This window comes from Barbatula barbatula (genome assembly GCF_947034865.1).
Source record: "Barbatula barbatula genome assembly, chromosome: 8".
NCBI lineage: Eukaryota > Metazoa > Chordata > Actinopteri > Cypriniformes > Nemacheilidae > Barbatula > Barbatula barbatula.
The window spans coordinates 6,345,823-6,366,933 of record NC_136771.1 but is presented as its reverse complement, the minus strand read 5'-3'; the positions used below and the strand labels follow the sequence as shown (position 1 = coordinate 6,366,933).

Here is a 21,111-nt window from a genome sequence, read left to right as displayed (position 1 = left end):
TCAGACAGCTTAGAATCTCAATGAATGCCATCAAATTCCAGAAGTGACTAAATATAACTAGAATTAAGTACTTTATTTTATTTAAATCTCATTAAATGACAAAAATATCAATCGAGACGAGACACTCACATGTGCATCAGTTCCGTATCGTGATGTGGTTCTTGCTTCACCTGTGGGTTGACTATGGCGGGATGGGGAATTCCTGTGGCGTGGGGTCCAGGTGGTCCTGGTACCATGTGATGAGAGAACCTGCAAAAACATTACGTGCCTGTTAACGTTAGCATGTGCTTTATGCGCCAAACACATAAATGGTAATCTTAACCATTTGAAAAAAATTCACGATCAATGATGGTCCTTTAAATCAGTTGAAACATGCAAAACAAGGTGAAACAATCATGTTGTTGAAATCGGGCCTGTTGTTTACCGATGAAGCAATTTAGTGGTACGGTGAAAGAGAGAACGTTGGTTGTACTTCAAGATTCTCTCTGCGGGAGAACTCTAATGCAATTGACTGCAGTCAGTGCATATGCCATATCGAATTGGACATGAACACAAAGGGGCTGTGAGAGATGGGACAACAATCTGTTCCATACTTAAACATTAAAGAAAGCTTTGAGGGAGAGTTTGGTGGGAAGGGATGTGTATGGTTTGCTTTTGAAGGTGTGGTTAGGTTGTGTCAAATTCAATTAAAGGGAAAGTTTGCCCAAAATGAAAATTCTGTCATAATTTATTCCTAACCTGTACGACTTTCTATCTTCTGCAGAACACAAAAGACGACATTTTAGACAACATTGGACACCATTGACTTCCATTGTATGGACACAAAACCACGGAGACATCTCAAAATATCTTCTTTTGTGTTCCACAGAAGAAAAAAAAACAAGCAGGTTTTGAATGACATTAAATGACAGATTACATATAGTCTATACAGACATACAAACAGCCTATCATGACTGTGGTCAGTTTAGCCAATAGAATCTTTCTGTCTCCAATTCAAGACAATCAGCTCCTCCAGACATCCAACCCATTCGTTTCACGCTTGCCGACCGTGAACGTTCCCCTAATATAACTATTTACCCATGTGCACACTCACCATCCCAGTGGAGGGGTCATCTGTCCAACTCCGCCAGGAGAGAGAGGGTAGAAATTAGGAATGTCAGGTCCAGGATGATGCCTGGGCATACCTGCTTCACGATTTAAGAAGAGGAGAGCAAAATCAGAGTGGCGTGTGTGTGTGTGCATGTCCGACAGACACATCTGGAGAACAGTGGTGCGACGTTGATGCAGTTCAGAGGAAGGGGATTGCTGGATAAACAATATTTTGGTGTTGTTTTAATATTCACAAATCCTGCTAATATGTTTAATAAATGTTTGGTTAGTCTGCAGTACCTGGCACTAAAAATTACACGCCTGCACACCAAGGGCAAGATTGTGTTTGTGTATAAAGCTTTGAATCAAAGGGGAAAAAGTGATGGCCCGGCCAGCCACAGGGCTACAAACGTTTTGAGATTAAAAACAGGCCCAACATCTCAAATTAAAAACCATAATAATCTTGTTCATTTCTTATTTTCTGAAAAGCAGACGCCCTGAATATGCCGCCTGTAAAAGTTTTAAATTAAGATGGTCATGTTCGTAACCAGCTAAACTAGCGAAACCTGTACCTAAAATTTCCACGCTGCTCCGTGTTATCCATGTTGTTTTACCTGAGGATTACAATTTTAAACTACTAGGGTGTGCCTGAACCACAACTTCTATGAATAAAAGTTTCAAGTCAACATGAAATGGCATTCACAACCCATTTTACTTAAATAATGATGTATTTGAGTGAAAACAACAATGAGCCCCTTTCATGCCGTGCTATGAAATATTTTAGATTTGACAAATACATTTCTACGTCATTAAGTTTCATGAATACGTGAGTGTATTTTTGTGATTGTGTATGAAAACAACAGATGATGGCCAGGTTTTGGACTATGTGTCAATCTGTGACTTGTTTATAGTTCCTCAGATCTCCCCCACTTTATCACATCACATCCTGTCTGCTCTCAGCCACGAAACAGCCGGTAACTGTGCATGTGGAGTCTGGTTCACAGACCAAAAACCACTGACCCTTGTCCTGCCGGAAGAAAGTTTTAACCCCACCCTTTAACCAATTTAGCGGTGTGAGGAACTTTTTAAAGCCTCTCCGTTAAAAAAATCAGTTCAACATTACAGTACAAATATAATTTCTACATTGCAGTAAATACTATGATGGTTAAGGACGTTTTAATCCATGAAGTGAAGGTTCTCATGGTTCATAAAAGTAAGTCCACCCAACATTTTTCCCTGAAGAATATTAAGCCATTTATGTTATATGATACGCTAAAATGAATGTGTATTTGTGCGGTTTGTGTACCTTGTTTTGGGTTAATATCTTGAGGGTGGTGCCCCGAGTGCGGCCCAGGGGCGAAGTGCTCATCGCTGTACGTGATCAGAGGGGTTAGGGGGTGAACCGCATGCGACGGCTGGACCACCGGCACCTTATTTGACTGCAAGACACAGAGAAAGAAACCCATATTACAACACAACGGTTTACAACATTCATTACTTTCACTTAACATTTAATTCGAGCACATTGAAGGTGTACACATCGAAAATCAAACCCACAACTTTTGCTACAGGAACACAATAAACCTGATAAACCATCGCAACTCTGACGATGTGCAGATAGACGACTGCAATATTTTGGGGCAGAAAAGAGAAAAGGGGGGGGGGGGGGTCGGTAAAACGAGCGTGGGTGAGAGGAGAAGAGAATGAGAAACAGGGAGGGGAGGGAGCGCCACAGGGCAGAGGCAGACCAGAGGTCTCGGGGCTGAAGATCAAAGGGAGTCATTAGTCAGTGAATAAGGGAGTTCATTACAGAGCCCCGGCTGTCTGCGGTGGAACTAAGCAGGGTTAATAACGTCAGCGGTGGACTCAACACACACACAAAGACAAGCACGCAACTCTTGAGCTGACTCACCAAGCCATGCTCTTGACAGGAACCAGCACACACAGACACTTATGAATTTTTTTCTGAAAGTCTCCTTAACCTGGTTTGTAGATGAGCCATTGCTCTGATGTCACGACAGAATCGTTTTTACGACACGCACACATGTGAGTGCAACTACTAGTGCAAAACTGAGTTTTCCTTCAACCTTGACTGAGTTGGGGGCGTGTCGCACAGTGGGGCAAAACTACATACAAAAACAAGCACAGTTATTGATCGCAATTATCCTTACGCCTCCCTAAAGGTTCCTTTAACATTTCTAAATGAGATTCAAATCATAAATAGCAGAAGCCGCAAAAAGGCGAGGCGGGTTAGAAAGGATCTACAAAAGTCCCGCAGGCAAGAACGAGCAAGTTTGTCCTAATTTGGGTGCAAAGGTTGCCGTTCCCAGAGAGCTAATTGGTAAGAGAGGCAGGTGTAGGGCGCAATTGCAGGGGCAGACATGCTACTTCCAAGGTGCGGGAAACAAGCGTCTGTGGCTGGGGGTGTTATTTTGGAGTCTCTCGCACGCAAGAGAGTAGAAGCTGTTGCGGAAGTTTTGCAGAGTGGTTAAATAGCTTAACACAAAGTAATGAAAACAAAGGTGCTTTGGGAATTTTAAATAAGAGTTCAGGGAAAGTAAAAAAAAGGTGCTATACAAGGTTATTCCTGCCAGAGAAGAACCATATTTGGTTCCCCATAAACATCTAATTTTTTACTGTTTTGAGGAATCTAAATGACCTTTTTCGCTGTGAAGAAGATTTTGTGAAAGAAAATGCTTAAGGTTATTTATTGAATCATTCAGCCAAAAAATGGTTCTTTATGGCATCGCGAAGCACCTTTTTAACAATGTAAAAGCTTCCCAAACCTGAATTCTCTTTGAGTTGTGATGTACTGTTGACCTTTTGATTTGAACACATCGAAAATCCATAATTGTTCTGACTGCAACTATTACACAACAGTATTACAGTTCAAAGGTTTTAAAATGTGCCTGTTTGGGGAAAAATATGGACCTATTTATAAACTGGTTAATGATTTCTTCTCAACCCAACTCCTTAAATCTGAGAAAAATCATTTGTTATTCAAATATGAAAACATGGAAAAGGAGTAGTTATCAATTCATAATGTACCATCTTTCTTATAATAAAATAAAAATTAGATTCTACTCATGGTCAAAAGGGCTAGTCTGGACAAGTTTTAAAATACTTTTATTCCACCTTAGAAGCAACCTTATCACTGGGTTGTCCTCATAACTATAAAGTGACTCGGAGCCAATAGCCACCGAGACGAGCCTTCACGATAGCATCCTCACCCTCAGCCTTCATTTTAAGCCTCTCAGACATTATTGGCTTTCCCACCAGGAGAGAGATAAGAGAGACGGGCATAGTGTTTTTTACTTAAGCCTTTAGCCTGTGTCTCAATGAAAAGGAAGAAAGGAGTTTTAAAAACAGGTTAAATAAACTCAATAAAACGACACTGCACAATATAATTTACTTATTATAATTTTACTGGACCCATTAATCGATCGGAACCTCTTTTCTGCTTTTTCCGCTGCAGCTGTCACAACTCATTTGTCTCAACTTCTTAATAAACTGCCATCCCTCGCCCTGTAAAGCCAAAAATCCAGCAGGGAACCTCGGGACTGCAGTGCCAATTCACAGGGCCCAGACGCACAATTTTTCACAACCTCAAAAAACATAAAACTTTTGGAAGAAGAAATAAGGAATTAAATGTCAAATTTACAAATTTGTGGATTTGGCTCTTTCGGCCTTCCATAGTTTTAAAGTCAAGCAGCCGGTTTCCACCACCACCACTCAAGGCCATTCAAAGCTTTCCAGGTGGTTTAAGATCACAAGCCGCGCCACCCGGTTCCCAGCCCAGCTCGACGGCGTATTAAACTTAAACCACTTTTGCCCAACCCAGGCAGGAAGTGGCCAGACACCCCGAGTGACCGCAGGAACCGGGTCAGATGGTACCATGGCGATTTATCCCCAAGATCTTACAGGGGCCAGACTTTCAGAGGCCGCTGCAGCAGGATATAGCACAGACGTATGCCCCCCACCCCTTTTCTTTTTTTATTATGAAGAAAAATAATAGGCTTATGTCTTTCTATTCATATTTGCAGAGAGGCGGTGCCATCTGAAAAGAAGCATGTCCATTTAGAATTTTATAAGCAGGTCTGGCCAAGCCTGCCTATAGAGCCCCTTAGATGTGGTTTTAAAAGAAATTTCATTGTGCAGAACACAAGCTGGCTGAAGGCCCATAGAAAATCCAGAGGAAAGAGAGAATGAGAAGTTATGCAATTGGGTGCAACTGGTTTGGAGACAACAGTTATTTCAACAGCTCCACCAATCCCTCACAGATTCAACCAATCAGCAAACAGCTACTATAAATAAAGATCTACATTGTATAATCAAATAAATTTCCAATAAATAAATGGAATGGTACCACACTTGAATTAAAGCATCCTGATACCTGAAACATTCTTAGGGATACCAAAGTAATAAATCATGCCAATGCCAAACACAATCGGAAAAAAAAAATGTCTGTCAGCCAGAGACCCCCTGTTAGTCAGCCTCCACTCTCACTTCCACAACACTGTTTGATGTTACCCCACGAATGTTTTCTTCACACCACCAGCCCTTTGTCCTCCACTCAATTTTTTAATTTCCGTGGTGTATGGGGGCATTTATAATAATCTCTTCCCTCTACTGTCATTTTTATCAGTGTGTATGCAAGTTAAACCTTCAAATTAGAATTTATAACAAAACATAATTCTTGGTCATAAAATAAACTTCCAATTAAAGTATCCAAGACATCAGTCAAATATTTTCTTAGAAGTTACACTTGTAGAAACAGTCAAACCTGGATCCTTTTTGTGACCAAAGTGATAAAAAGGAAATAGTACAAGATGATTTTAAACCATTAAAACATTTGACAAAAGACAGTTCGCTCTTGAATAAAAATACACCCAACATTACTGGCTAAAACAGTCCTCGCCGACAGACCAGGTGTTCAAAATCACAGCCATGTGAATGCATGACCTTTAAACAACAAAAGGTGAACACACACAGCTCAATCATTTCGATATATTGGTCCCTTTAAAACCCCAGTAAGTGAGCAACCACAGTGCCGAATGGCTTAAATAAGACAAGGACCCGTTCGGGAACGGCGGGTTATAAACGGAATGTGATATTGGCAGGATGGCCTGTTTGCTCTGGGGCGTAATGTAACCAAACCCAATTAATGAAGAGCTCTGGTGGCACATGTCACATGCCCAAGGTAATGATACAAACAAGAGCATGAAGAGAGAGCTGGAGGAGAGGTGGAGGGGGGGAACAAATGCAGGAAAGCCTGGCCTGAGGGCTTTAAGAAACGAGACTGAGAAAGAGAGAGATCCCCCCCTATTTTCTTAGGATTCTCAGCAGCAAGTCTAAATTAGTTTAGGGTTGGTGTATGTGGTCATCATGGCTTCATTACAAATAAAAAAAAAACATGGCCACTAAAGTCAAATCACAGTAGCCACAAATTAACAATTGTTTACCATAGTTTCACCATGGTATTTGCAGTAAAAAAATGGTTATAAGAATAGTAACCAATACGGCAAAAAACAGGGTCACAGTCGCTATAATAAAAACAAAACAAAAAACACCAAAGCAAAAATAGCTGAACCAAAAAGCATGTTTATTATATTAAATTAAAATTTATATTAAAATGCTTGAGATATTTAATCATATTTTGACATTCAACAAATAAATGATTTGTAGCATGATGTGAAACATTTTTTTGATCAATTTATAGAGCCACTGGATTTTTCAGAATTGTAAATTGCAGGGCTTGCTAAAGTTCAAGGTACGACTCAGAAACCTGACAGCGGCAAGCGGAAAAGCAGAAATATCAAACATATCTCCTATGAAACCAGAAACCCACATTACAAAGCACCAAAACTAAACCAAACTCGAACCACCAAACAAACTCAAATCTGATAACAGAATGTGGTGACAACATGCTTCTATAAAAAGGGAACATACTGGACAAAACCAATTTTATTTGAGTTGGTGATGACAACTAACAGACCGTAATTTCTGATTGGATGTCTTCTGCTCAACACGCGGTTTTGCGTAGCATGGAGCCTGTGTAAGGGTTTGGCAGAGCTCTTGATCCTGCAGCACGTTCAACTTTCACGGCTTATGCAGGGCTCATTTTCACAGCGGGCCCTAGTCACTTCAAAGCACCACGGAAAGGTCACGCATTCCAGTAGAGGGGACTGTCCGGCAGGCATCGCTGCCCCCTAACCAAACGCACACGTCATGAGCATGCACTTAGTCACATGAACAACACCTTGTGCCAAAAGAACACACGTGTGATCCGTTTAGTGGAAAGTGTGGTACGGTTTTAGTGGTTGCTGCAGAAAGAATATGAATGAAAATGTATTCCTTCCTTTTATTCTGAGCCAGCATTCGCTCCCGCTTGGTTTTTTTTGGACGTCAGCATAATCACACGACCGACTACAAGCTTACATGCACAATGCATACTTGCGTACTATAAATGCACTGCAGGTTACTTGCACCAGTGACAAAACATATGAAAACATCATAGCAACCATGGCAAGGAAAATGGCAGAAAAGCATCACACATGAGAATTTCTTCAAAATGACTATAAATCAGAAAAATGATGATGAGAGAGAAAGAGAGAGAGGGCTGACACATTCTAAGCAGTTGCCTTGACTTTTAAGGATGGAATTTGCCTGCCACGTGCAGTTTTGCCAGCACATTCACACAGGTATGCGCCGTGCAAATGAACAGTACTCTGGATTTGGGAGGAACTTGCAGAGAGAGTAGAATGAACCCTGTGGGGGTCCTTGTGATGGAGGGGTGCAACAATCCACTCCCTCCCGTTCCATCTCTACGGGCCTAGAGTATCAAGTTAATATTTGAGTAAAACGTTGACATGGCATTGAACGTCTGTTAGCGCTCGAGCATGTACTAAGCGCACCTGCAAAATAAGACGAAGGGGACGGCAGTGAACAGAGCTACTTCAGATGTCGGGTAGTGACCTACTTTCACACACACTGCAACAAAGCCAGAGCTTCGCAGCCCAGAGTTGAGGATTGAGATGAGAAGAAAAGAAGGCAGAGCCGGGGGGAGGGTGAGAAAGAGACATCGATAGAAAGCTAATTTACATAGCAGAAGATGTAGCTTTGTGCTCCGGACGCTACATAAACATTGCCGTGGCAGGAGAACATCTGCATCTTATTTCGATCTTGTTACCCATCACAGCAATTTGCTTGTGACCCCTCTTGGAGAACCTCAAATAAACCAAGCAAACCAACGAGCACACTTGTCAAAAAAGTTCTTCATGAACTGTATTCTGAAGAAAACAGGAGTTTGTGCAGAACAGGGTTGCATGAGTCGTTTCTTGAGTGTTGCTATGTGTTGTCTTACATGTTGATTCAAGTAATATTTAGCATGTGGCGAAAGATTATAGATGTTTACAAGATGCTATATTTTCTTACTTCACAAATGCAGGATTATTTTCAACCCAGCGCCGGTTCAAAAAGGAATAAACCAAAACATTGGGTTGTAAATTAACCAATGCTGGGTTGTTTTAACCTATGGTTGGGTCAGATAAAGTCATTTTCTGTGTTAATTTAACCGAACGAATGGGTTTGTCCTTTTTTGACCCAACACTAAACCTGATCTCACAGGAATTTTTTAACGTTTGCGAGTTACACAAATTTATGGTACAGCCAGGTTTAATATTTGGTCAAAATTTTTTTGTTTAGTTAAGATCTTAGCAAACAATTTCAGAGATACCGGACTTCACGTTGCTAGGAATGTGTGTTGTATGACTGAAATAGCTGCCTGGAGGTGTTGCAAATTTGGCCGCCGATTGGGATGACTTTCCTGAAAGCGATTTAAGGAATTTTGGTGTTGCTTTACAGTAACTCTGTGAATTTTTGTATGCTAAGAAAAAACAGTGTTGCTAATTCTCTGTGGTGTCGCTAGCATTTCATAAATTGCATACTTCATCTTTAAAGAAAATGCAATATATCTCAAAGACCACAAACCACTGTATGAAAATCAAAAGATTATTCATTATTTAAGAAGGAATATGGCTCCATAACCCAACAGGATCAATTGTAACAACTCTAAATCTGATCCTCTTTGTCACACAGCTTTTGTCTCACTGTTTTGTTTGTAGGTAGGACAAAACCGCATTACGAACAAACCTCTCAAATAAATGTGGCCTTCCCACATTGTTAGGGAATTAGCTAGTTAACCTCAATACAACTGCTTTTCAATTTTCTGTCAGCCATCGAAAACCTTCAGCCTGAGAAAACACACACTCGCACAATAATCCCCCGGAGAACAAAATGACTTCTCTCTGCCCACGCATGAGTAGGGGAACACTTCAACAAGCCCTCAAGAGCTGGATCACACACACAGGACGGGCACCTCCCACCCCCCATTCGATACTTTTGAAGGAGTTTTTGTGACTATTGTCCCGGCTAAAGCAAACAAAACATTGGCTGTGTTCAAACAAGGCTAGACGGTGCTGTGGGGTATGTAAACGTGCAGGAGGCCTTTGTTTTGCCCGACTCGGTGTGATTTAACTCCGAGATAATAGGACAGGAGAGGGAACAGGTCCAAGATCTGTTCTGACGAAAAGAAACGTGGCTTTTGTTTGATAAAGATTTAGAAAATTAGCCTAACCCTGTGTCCGCTGAGCAAAGGGTTGGGATTTCATTCTTGTGCTTTGTCCATTGTATGTCATCAGATAAATGGAAATGTAAATAAAGATGACGTGCTCCGTTGACAGCATTGCAAAGTAATTCTGAATCAATGTTCAAACCCAAAATGAGATCATGAAATCGTTACAGCCAGTGGGTGCGGACAAAGAGTAAGGAAGGTAACTATCCATCAACGTTTCTGAAATACGTTCACATCTTTAAAAGAAAACTCGACTTTGAAACACTTCCTGAATCTATCTATAATGTTTGCCAAATATCTCAAAATGGGGGAACAGTACACAGGTACGAGTGTTAGTCAATGCCAATCGAAACCATACTAAAGCTCCTTTAAGAAAATAATGTAAATTCTGTCATAGTTCATATACCCTCATGCTGTTCAAAACCTGCAATCCTTTTTTCTGTGGAACACAAAAGAATATATTGCAAGAAATAAGTCCAAAGAATGGAAGTCATTTGGGGTGAATGTTGTTTGGTTACCAACATTCTTCAAAATATATTTTGTATGCTGCAGAAGATAGAAAGTCATACAGGTTTGGAGTGACATGAGGGTGAATAAATGATGAAAGGATTTTCATTTTTGGATGAACTATCCCTTTAAAGGTCCACTGAGTGATTTTAGGATGATGCAATATAATATACATAGCTATGTCTTCAGAGGTGTCTAAAGAGCTTAAACAATGAAGCGTTATGATTTTACTCCCCGGTCATCCGTCGTAGTGTTTCGAAAGGTAGGAGTGTAGTGAGCGGTTGGTTGGAATTCGTAACCTTGCCGCTAGATATTATTGTATAAAATGCTAACACACGCTAGATCATTTGTAATCTAGCTTCAAATCTTCCCGGTAAAAATGACCCAGTCCTTTTCCAAATCTCGCCTTGGCCCACGTTCACGACTCTAGACACAACATCACACGGGCCCGCCCTCAGCGCTCTAGGTTTGAAGAAAGCTGTAAGTTTGATATCCTTATTACATGTGCACTTCCATTGAGAGGCAAAGATGAAGTTAATAACTGTTGAAGAGGCAGAACGAAGACTGTATGAGGCACAAAGGCAGCGACGAACAAATGCATTCTTGCGTAGGATTTTTATAGGTTTCATCATCTAGCATCAAACAAGCGAGCGAGGTAAACAAAGTCCTACTCTCCTCAGGTCTGACATGAGCGCCCAGAGAGAGCGAGAGAGAGGGCTTGGATAAATAATAGCGGAACCTAAAAATACAGCACCGAGCAAACCCCTTTTAGAGTCCATTTGGATATGCAGCCTCATATCTGATCCACCGTACATCTGTGAAGGGCCCTTCAGTGATAAATGAACGCACTCCACATGGGTTCAAATCAATTAGTGATAGCGAAAAAACATCACAATGCAGGCCTGTGGAGATCTGTAACGGCCGCGCCGAATGCCAGATTCAGAGATGAAAGATCAGATCAAAGGGGCAGAGCAGTCAATTTGTTTGATGAACCTTATTAACAACTGCCTGACATGACGGTGCACTTGTAATGGCTGCGGCTTACGTAGTTTGTGCAAACCATGGTAAATCTTAGTACATCGATGAAGCAAGAAAACACTTTGTGGGAAAGTCTCACATAAAATAAAAATTCATTTCAGCAATTTGACATTAAATATTGCAATCTGCTACAATAGGCTCTCTATCGCCATACCAGTTCGAAACATAAAACTGCAAGTTTCCTACAATCTGCCATTAATCGTAAAATCATCCTATATAACAAGAATTTGTAATTTAAGCATACTGCTATGCATTACTGCACAATCATTATTGGGTTATTTTTATAGATGTCACAACATACCGATATTGGCTATTACCGTGATATCAAACATTTGGATTATCAATACCGTCCAAATGATCTACATATGATAATATCGTAAAGAATTCCACACTTCCGTTTAATATTTTGCATTAAGAGCCACAATAGTTACAAACTTTCTCCTGCATCACTGTACTCGAATTTTAAATGTGATTTGTTGGCCAGACAGAAGAAAAAACAAATAAACAGAATTAAAGAATTTGACTGATAAAATGATTCATACATTTGAAAAAACATGGTATAAGATATTTAAAAAATATTGTTAATATTGTTACAGTGAATTCCACGATAACCATGAAGTTTAAACCTGATATTGTGCCCTATTTTAAACCCCAAAAAGTTACAGATACCAGCTGTAAATAGACATTGCATCCCTACTGGCCATGCTGCTATACAAATGTTGAGTTTTTCATTGGCTGATATAAATATAAATCGGCCGTGTGTGTGTGTTTATTTACATGTTAAATAACTGTGTATCATGCACAAACGCAACACCTGGAATCGTATCCATACAGACTCATGTGGTAATGGGCGAGGGGGTGGATGGGGCGTTCTGGGGGTGTAGAGGGGGCAGAACCGGGCACACGCTCTGTGACAATAGAGGGGCCTCGTTAGCTCCGGAGCAATCCCGCCGCCTACGCCACCAAAACATTGCAGGCATAAATATGGGGACATCTGCAAGGGTAATCACTGCATTGTGCTCCCATTTTCTGCTCTGCTGGACAGCAACAGGGCAGGCTGCTTTTCAACACCACCTCCCCACCCTCTGCCCCTCCCGTGACCGCCCGTGCTCCCCTTTATCGTGGTGCATCTCCGTTTCTGAGGTCAGAGTCCCTCAGATAACCCGCTGAGGCTTGCATGCAATTGCACATAATTACTCCCGGGAGCTGATCGATTTTGAAAAGGGCAACCACAACAAAAAACACCTTTAACTTCCTGTTGCCCTTTTTTTCGTCACTTTCTAAGTTCCCTCATTCTCTCTCGGTCTTATCCTTTTCCACACACGCGCACACGCAAAACAACCCCCCTAATTCACTCCCTCTCTCGCTCGCTCACTTTCTCTCTCCAGTGCTCACGAAAGAAAGCCAAGACTCTTCATCTAGCAGGAGGCAGAAGGCTTTGAAGAGATCAAAGCCAAGGCCGCGAGCAGTTGTGCGCCCTGGGAATACGCCGCAGCTCTCTGCTCCACAGCCCTCTTTTTCCAGCGTCATGTCGGATTGCAGCTGGATTGCATTTCGCCAGTTTTCTTAATGCTCTTGGTTTTGACTTTGACATCACTGATCCCCCCAACATACAAACGCACACCTTTATACACAAGAGCTAAGAAAAGAAAGACACAAAGAAAGAAACACGGAAAAAGGGAGAACGAGAGATTGACGGAGTGATTTTTTATTTTCACAACTCCATAATTGGGCAGTTCAAAGGCGGGCGAGAAAAGGGAGCATTTGTTTTCAATTCTGGGGCAGATATGAAAGGAGCGACAAACTTTTATGAGTTTCCCTAAAAATTAAAGACAGGCTCTTTTCTCATTCAAAGAACAGGGTGTTTTTTTATGGCCGGGACCACACAAAAAGCGCTGATAGCCAAGCAGCTCCCCCAATTCTGTCCTCTGTAAAAATAAGTTGAATGAGTAAGAATAAGAGGAAAAAAAGAGAACGATGGAGAGCGTGAGACAGAGAAAGAGAGAGAATTTAGAAAGGGCTGGAAAGGTTGGAAGCAAAGATGGTTTGATGTGCACCACAGAAGGAGTCTGCATTCGTGTAACCAATAAACAGCCTAACTAAGAAAGCCTGGTGGTGAGCCATCTTTTGTACTGCAACTCCGAGAAGCCCTTTTCCAAACTCCTACACCAGGGAGCATTAATATTTCAGTGCTGTCTGAGCCGCGGAGCATGTGAAGGTTCTATACACAACCCCCCCCCACACACACACAAACAGCCCAGCAGAAAATAATGAGCTTGAAAAAAGTGGCACAACCTAGTGGCACAGAGACTCCATTGATCAGCTCGGAACAAGTGCATATGAAGTTCATCGCAGAGCTAAATACAAACACGCAAAGACGAGCTTTTGCATCATTGAGGGCCTTTTGAGACAACAATGGTTTGACGACACTGTCAATGGGCCTCATTCATGAAACACGAGCAGAACCTTTTTTGTGTAAATCGTTCATGCGGTCGTTTTGACGTACATTTTTGTATTTAAAAAATGTTTGCTGGTACGAAAGAAATTGGCCGTGTTCAATTTGTACAACATAGGAAAGCAAGGATAATTGATTTAATGTTCAATCAATGTTGAAAATAACCCATTTAACACTGAATCAACATTAAATCAATTATCTTTGCCTTCTCCTGATATTAGCTGAAATCCCAACTTCCAATCTTTACTTGTACTGTACAAGTGCAAGTACAATGATTTTACCATTAATGCAGCTTGCCAACATTGTGAAAATTCGAGATCATTTGAGATAAAACCAGCTTCAGACAACAGGAGGTGAGAATAAACTAAATAGAAGAACAAACGTTCAATAAAAGGAGAAAGAAAAAATAAATAATAGGGTTAAGAAGCCAATAAGGATAAACAACCTTGTTTGGGAAGAACTGAATTGGGAAAAAGTCTGTTACTTTTGTCAAATTAAAGCTCGGACCACTGGGGGGTGCCTGAGGTCACAGCTGGGCCTGGAGACATAATACGCAATGGAGTGATGACAACTGTGGTGCGAAGACAAAACACAACACTGCATTTCACTTGCATCTGGCCTCTTGATCCCCTCAACAGGTGCTACAGTATAGAAGACCATTAAAGGTATAGTTCCATTAAAATATTTTTTTGCATTAACACAAAAGATGATATTTTGAAGAACTTTGGTTACCAAAACACACACCCCATTGACTTCCACTGTATTGAAACAAACCCACTGAGACATTTCTCAAAATATCTTCTAGTGTTCCACAGAAGAACATGTCATATACAGGTTTAGAGCATTATGAAAGTAAATCACAGAAATTTTATTTGTTGGTGAACCGTCCTTTAAACAATAAAAAAATTATGAGCACATTTATACTCTAATTTGCCATAGGGATGTATACTTTTAAAAGAATATATCAAAAGCCATGTGCTACGAAACACTGACAGAAAATAAATAAACACTGTCATTGCTTGTAAAAAAACTACAGTTTATATCATCCTTTCACGGCCATCTTAATCTACTAATTTTAAGCTTATGACACAAAGTCATTCTAATGGCCATCGAGTCGCTAATGACATTAAAAATCACAAAGTTCTTGCTTTGCTGGTGGATTGCTCAACGGTGTCAAAGCCTTTTAAAAGACCTAATAACACTGCCAGCCTTTTTCGTCGTAAATCCAGCACATGGATTCAATATGGCTGCGGTAAGCGGTCGATGTAAACAAAGTATCAATAGCCCTGTGTGTTAAGACCCTGGGTCTGTACCAGTACACTTCAAAGGGATGTGGGGTGCCGAAACGTTGCGAGGTCTAGGCCACGCTCGCTGCTCAGACCTGGACAGCAGATGATAGGGCTACTTGCTTGCCCCTTATCACCCATGTGTGGAGGCAGTTTTCTGTACTCGATTTCATCAAAAGACACAAAGTTAAATGCTAAAAGTATGCGCTATTAGCATTAGGAGCCGTATGGGTGGAATGCTAGTCATGATGTAAATAAGGTCGATTTGGGATATCGTCATCAGAGGCGGAACAATTGCGATCGAATGGTTGGCATCAAGAAAATTATGAAAATTGCATGGCGACAAAAATATTGCGCAACTTCAAGGCGCCAAGGCCTGCTGGGAAATGTGGTTTACTTAAATGCAGCTGATAGAGAGTAGGAGACCCAGCTGCGTAAAATCTCTTTAGGTAAAGCCAGGGTTTGGGGGGGTTTGCGATTCCATGGCATGTCCACGGCAAGCACAAGATCCGTCACATCCCACATCAAAGCAGAGTGGATGTGGGACTGCGAGTGTGTATCTTGGGTTGGTTCTTCCTCAGTCTCGCTGCCAGAGGCCAATCCAAGTGGAGAAATACAGAACATGGACAGCAGATCCTCCACATGCACTACAGTAGCCGTTGAGTATTCTGAGAGCTCGCTCACAAATCAAAACAATACAGAAGTCACAAGTGGTTAACCTTAAAACCTCGCTGGGAAAAAAAAGCTATTTCCATCATTTGAAACATATAAAATATTTAATTAATCGTACAGCTTAATTCTTTAGCCTTATTTTCCACACATACAATGATTTTAATGTCAATCTTCTAAATGTTTTACTGCTTTTGTTTACAGTAAGCGAGTACAATTTGTTCATTTTATTAAAGAGATGTTTGGTAACACTTCACAATAAAGGGATAGTTCACCCAATAAACTCAACCTTAAGTTTTCAAGACTTGAATGAATTTCTTTGTGTTCAACCAAACAATAGGAGGTTCGGTAAATGATGACATGATTTTCATTTTTAGGTGAACTATACTTTTTAAGGTTTTATTTGTTGACATTAGTTTAAGAATTAGCTAACCAACAATGAACGATGCTAAAATTAACATATGCGGCAGTAGTATTTACATTTTTAAAATCTAAGGTTGTAACTGTAAATGCACTATGAACTAACAAACAATTATATTGGCATTAAATAGCATTCAATTTAATTACAATTTATTTATATAGCACTTTTAACATTGTAGCATTGTTAGGAGCTTAAGAGGAAAAAAAGATGACCAAGCTGAAACGCTAGGCTATACTGCTCACTTTTTGTTTATGTTTGCTTATGCATTTTCTAATGTAAACAGATACAACTTTTTTGGTCTTCACGTTATCATCTTTAAGAGATTTGTTGAAATGAACAAGCTGGAAATAATTACAGATAGTACAAAAAAGTTTTTCACAACAGGGATGAATCCATCGATCGATAAAATATAAGCTTTGCCTCACATGTCCTGTCCTACTGAACGCTCAATGTGGACCCTATTGGACAGGCGTAAATTTAATTAATGTTGGTGTAAACACGCCTTTTGTTTCATCAAATTTCATATATTTTAGCATTTTTGTAAGATAGCCTGAACGAACATGTTAACTTGCATGTCAAACATGTGGTGTTCATGACGGATTACATCAAATCTATATATATTTCTAAGACCCAATCACATCAATTCTCTTCTCTTACTGATGAAAGAGAGACAACTATAAGCAGAACTACACAGAAAGTCCTAGTCCTAAAGAAAGGGAGGGAAGTCATTTCAAAAGGAGGAAATCCCTAGGTTGTCCTAATTCCCAATTTCATACAAAAGTAAAATTTCAGCGCTTCAAAGCTTCAGGCACCAAAGACAATGCAGTTCCACTGTTTACTTGGAAACATTATCTGCTGACCCCGAGTTAGCCATCTCAAAGGAACCATGGATGCCATTTCCAGAAGTCGCCCATTAGACATCAGATACAGCAACATGTACAGCTTTCATGGATCGTTGGTGCCATGATGCAAATGGTCACACGTGTCAATACAGTTGACCCATGGGATGGGGAGGTCATTGTAGTCACACAACCGGTGTTTTGCCAGGATGCAATGCCAAAAAAATCTTGGAATGATTCTAGGCATTGGAATGTCATGGCCAATGGAAATCTATCCAAACGTTGGGGGGATGAAAGGGGGAGGGTAAAAAAAAAAGACGACGCCTTTGATCTCGCTGAAAACGATCCCAGACTTTGGAGATACAGTGTCCATATATTTGAGCCACCGCAAAGGCGAGACAGACACACAGAGGTTAGAGAGGAAATGGATTTAGCATAATTGTGGTTTTATTGCATACGCAATGAAAGTTGGAAAGTTGCAAATGGCCGCATATTCCGCAACACCTCTGCAAAATCATTGTCAAGCGAGTATTAAATGGGGGGATTTTTAAATGTACCTGCAGAGTAATGATTTTAAACCCCAAAGGATATACAAGGATGCTTCAGTCACATTACCTTGCTGAGCCAAAGCTATTTTTGTGTTTAGAAATAATCAGAGAAAAACTAAACAGCCTTGTGTAACAAACCAGCCTGGATCTCAATCCATTCCAACGTTGAAATGTTAACTTTTTGCTAACGGTTTTGTTAAAAGAACGAAACCAAATCCAATGCATCCGGATGCAACAATAAACAGCTCATCAAAATGTCTACATCAAACTACATGTCAATGCAAAATCATCGTGAGTTCAATGTCCATTAACACAGTGGCGAAACGCAGACAAACCAAACTGTAATCTCCCAGTCGCAAACTGAGACAGGAGCTGTGCAAACAATGGATGAGATGAGCTCAACTGAGAAAACTCGCTCTCTTTTTCTGGGTTCACAGACTGCCCGCAGCGGCCGCCTCTTCCAGGCACCAGTCAACTGGCAAACAGGGAATCTTCACCACACAAAAAACTACCAAACAGGATTAGAGAGGACAGCTGCTAGCGTATCCGCCATCTTTTATTTTCTATCCTACCACCCCCCACCAGCGGTCGATTTATAGAATTATTGTGACGGGACCAGATGCACGGCGTAGACACATGAAAAATAGCACCCAACCTCTGTCACTAGCTTCTGTGTTCCGACTATTTAAAGCAACCATCCAAACAACACTTACTATTTTTTTTCTTTGTTTTCCACAGTGGAACGTATAGATGATATAAAAAATACACCTCAACGACGTCTCTCAGATATGGGTCACAACATTAGTCACAGTCACGCTGACAATTGGTCACTAACATCATAACTCAAAGCTGTACACGTGATTACAGGGGAAGACGAAAATGTAAGTGATGTCATTATTAAAAAAAACAGTGCTGAAGAGTGAACAGGTAACACTTACCATTCTGGGAATGGGAGGCGAGAGAGAGCCGTTGTTCATGTAATGCTCATTGTTCATATTGGTCATCATGATGTATCCTGGGTAACTAGGGTACTGATGCCCTTTGCTGTACATGTCTTGGAGTTTGCCTGGAAGAGAAAACAAGATCACTTTGATTGTTGATTTAAATTATGGTCCGCTATTGCATTTGTGATCATGTCATTCTTAAAAAGTTATCATGAGTTCTGCTTGTAGCCTGTTAAACATTAACTTCTATATTTACATTCATTCATTCAATGTGTTACAGTATGTGGAATCGGTTGGTCTCAAACTCATGACCTTGGCACTGTTAGTACCATGCCCTACCGGCTGAACTACAGGAAAAGTCCCTTTGTGCCAATCAACAACAATTAACAGAAAACAGCACCAGACCTACTTTTATTTTTAAATATAAGATGCCCAAACCAAACAGGAAAGCCTGCCGTTTCTCACAGTATCTTAAACAGGGGGAGTCGTTTAGCTGAAAATTTGCATACTAATTCCCAGCGAGCGGAGAACAATGGGACGAAGACAATCAAGTCACTTCACTGTGACCCTAGCACCCTGCCCGGCGTAAAAAAAGACCCGGGTGCAAACAGAGATCAAATGAACTCCGGGCCATCACAGCAACATGCTGCCCCTGACAATAGCATCCCAGACAGTGTGTTTGGAAACAGAGTGTCACAGGAAGATGGGGCACTTCCCAGTTGGCACGTGTCACTACGTGCCAAATACAAACAGAGCGTGAAACGGCACATTTTTAACACCAAGATTAAATAAATTTATCAGCACATCAAAATAATGTGTTGTATTTGCTTTGAAAAAAATGAAAATTGTCATAAAAACTAATTTGGACAGAAATTTTGGTTAAAAAGCAAGCAAACACAAGCCATATTTTACCACTAGTTAACTAATATCAAAAAAGTAAAAATTCATTTGCACCACTGAATGTATTTGTTCTGAACTGAATTTACAATATAACACACATTTTCGTACCACTTACCATCATCCGGATGGTCCCTGTGCTTCTCATAAGAGTCTGGTAGTATTTGGGAATGTCTAGCTGCCTGTTCAAAAATGTAGAAGACAAATATTAACAGCTTATTTTCTGATGTAATTGTCACTGTTGAAACACACAAAGGGAATAGCAAAATATGTTTCCCAGCATTTTTATTAGCAGAATGCATCCATACAGACAACGAGTGTCAAACGCAGCGACTGTCTGGTGTGGTGACCACAAACGTGAAAAGAAAAGCTTTGCAACTATTCTCGTTTCCCCTGCATTATGAATCAGAGGTGCGTGGAAATAAACTCCATTTGGAGTTCAGCTCCCTCAGGGCGCCTTCCAGCAGAGTCTGAGATCTGAACCGCTTTCCCAATTAACAAGCAGCCCGTCAGTGTGTTCGTAGGCATGCCATGATATAACCCTGCATGCTGTTGATGCCAGGAGGAAATACATTTCATTAACAAACGCACAAATTTGATTCTTTTTCCAATACATTTTACTTGTTATAATCGACCGTGAAGTAATAGGGAAAATTGGGAATAAACGCAGAATCACACAACCGTCTGAAGGCATATTGCTTCATTTGAATTCTTAATTTATTTTCATTTAATCTAATAGACTACAACTTATTAGAAAGAAACGTAAAATATAAATAACTGCACTTTGACTATTTAACAGAATATTAGGCCTACAATAAATTAAAATTGTGAATAGATCCGTGTGAATATCAGAAATATAAAATCGTGTTAATGCGTATGTCGCAGGCTTTCTTTTACCACGAGTTTCTTTATTCATCCCTGCTAATATCTGTATTTAATAAACCATTAATAGTCTAATCAATAATGTTAATTTATCACTTCTCTATTTAAGTAATTGTTCGTTGGGAATAACATCAAATGTTTATGATTCATAATAATAAACCACTGACAACAAACCCCTGTGACTTTCTCGTTCCTCGTTCACAGACAAAATAAGTTTGTTGTCGTCGACACGTGCAGCTCGACGCGCACGCCAACAGGACAGAGGTGAAAACATCACGAATTATAAACACAAATCCCAACTTCTCAACAACCGCACGTCGCGAGTCGTTCTGTCGATGACCGGTAAAGTTTCCACGAGAGCTTCCCGTGTGTTCGATACTCACGTCGTGACTGATCGGACTGGTCTCTGTCTCGTTGACCAGAGACGATTTGATCTCCGCCAGGTCTCCCTCCTCTTCGGACTGACTGATCTCCGCGAAGATCTGCTCCTTCTGCGGATCCCCCTCGTCTTTGAACGGGATCATTTCGTCGGTGGCGCAGAGCTCCGGGTCCCCGCCGCCTCCTCCGCCCGACAACTGCGGCATTTTTCGGGTGAATGAAAGTCCTCCTCACCCTAAAAACGCCCAGAACGAAAACCTGCCACAGAGGACCCCGTGTACTTTCGGCGCGCGCTCCAAACACGCGTGTCAGCGTTCGGCACGCGGCAGCGGGGTGCGCGTACTTGCGTAACGCGGTGAATCCAGGTGGGAAATATACAATTCGCTGGTCGGTTCTGACGGGCGTTGAACGTAAATAGCGGCTCCTTCGGTGTATATAAAAAGTAACGATGACAGAAGTTAAAGTTGGGATGAATGTAGCGAAGTCTCGACTGTTTCCGTGGTTAAAAAAATAGAAATGAAAAAGT

The 21,111-nt window shown here is 40.8% G+C and overlaps 1 protein-coding gene across 1 annotated transcript in view; it reads right to left on the bottom strand.

Moving 5' to 3' along the window:
- The window catches only part of lef1 (lymphoid enhancer-binding factor 1), a 31,712-nt gene extending 10,903 nt beyond the window's left edge, over positions 1–20,809 (bottom strand). The window contains exons 1-6 of the mRNA XM_079461540.1: positions 20,591–20,809; positions 19,444–19,507; positions 18,423–18,550; positions 2,396–2,528; positions 1,094–1,187; positions 130–249 (exon numbers count right to left, since the gene is read on the bottom strand). Coding sequence (XP_079317666.1) covers positions 130–249; positions 1,094–1,187; positions 2,396–2,528; positions 18,423–18,550; positions 19,444–19,507; positions 20,591–20,791 — 740 coding nt within the window. The 5' untranslated portion in view covers positions 20,792–20,809. The remainder of the gene's footprint in view (positions 1–129; positions 250–1,093; positions 1,188–2,395; positions 2,529–18,422; positions 18,551–19,443; positions 19,508–20,590) is intronic.
- Between the last annotated feature and the right edge of the window lie 302 nt (positions 20,810–21,111).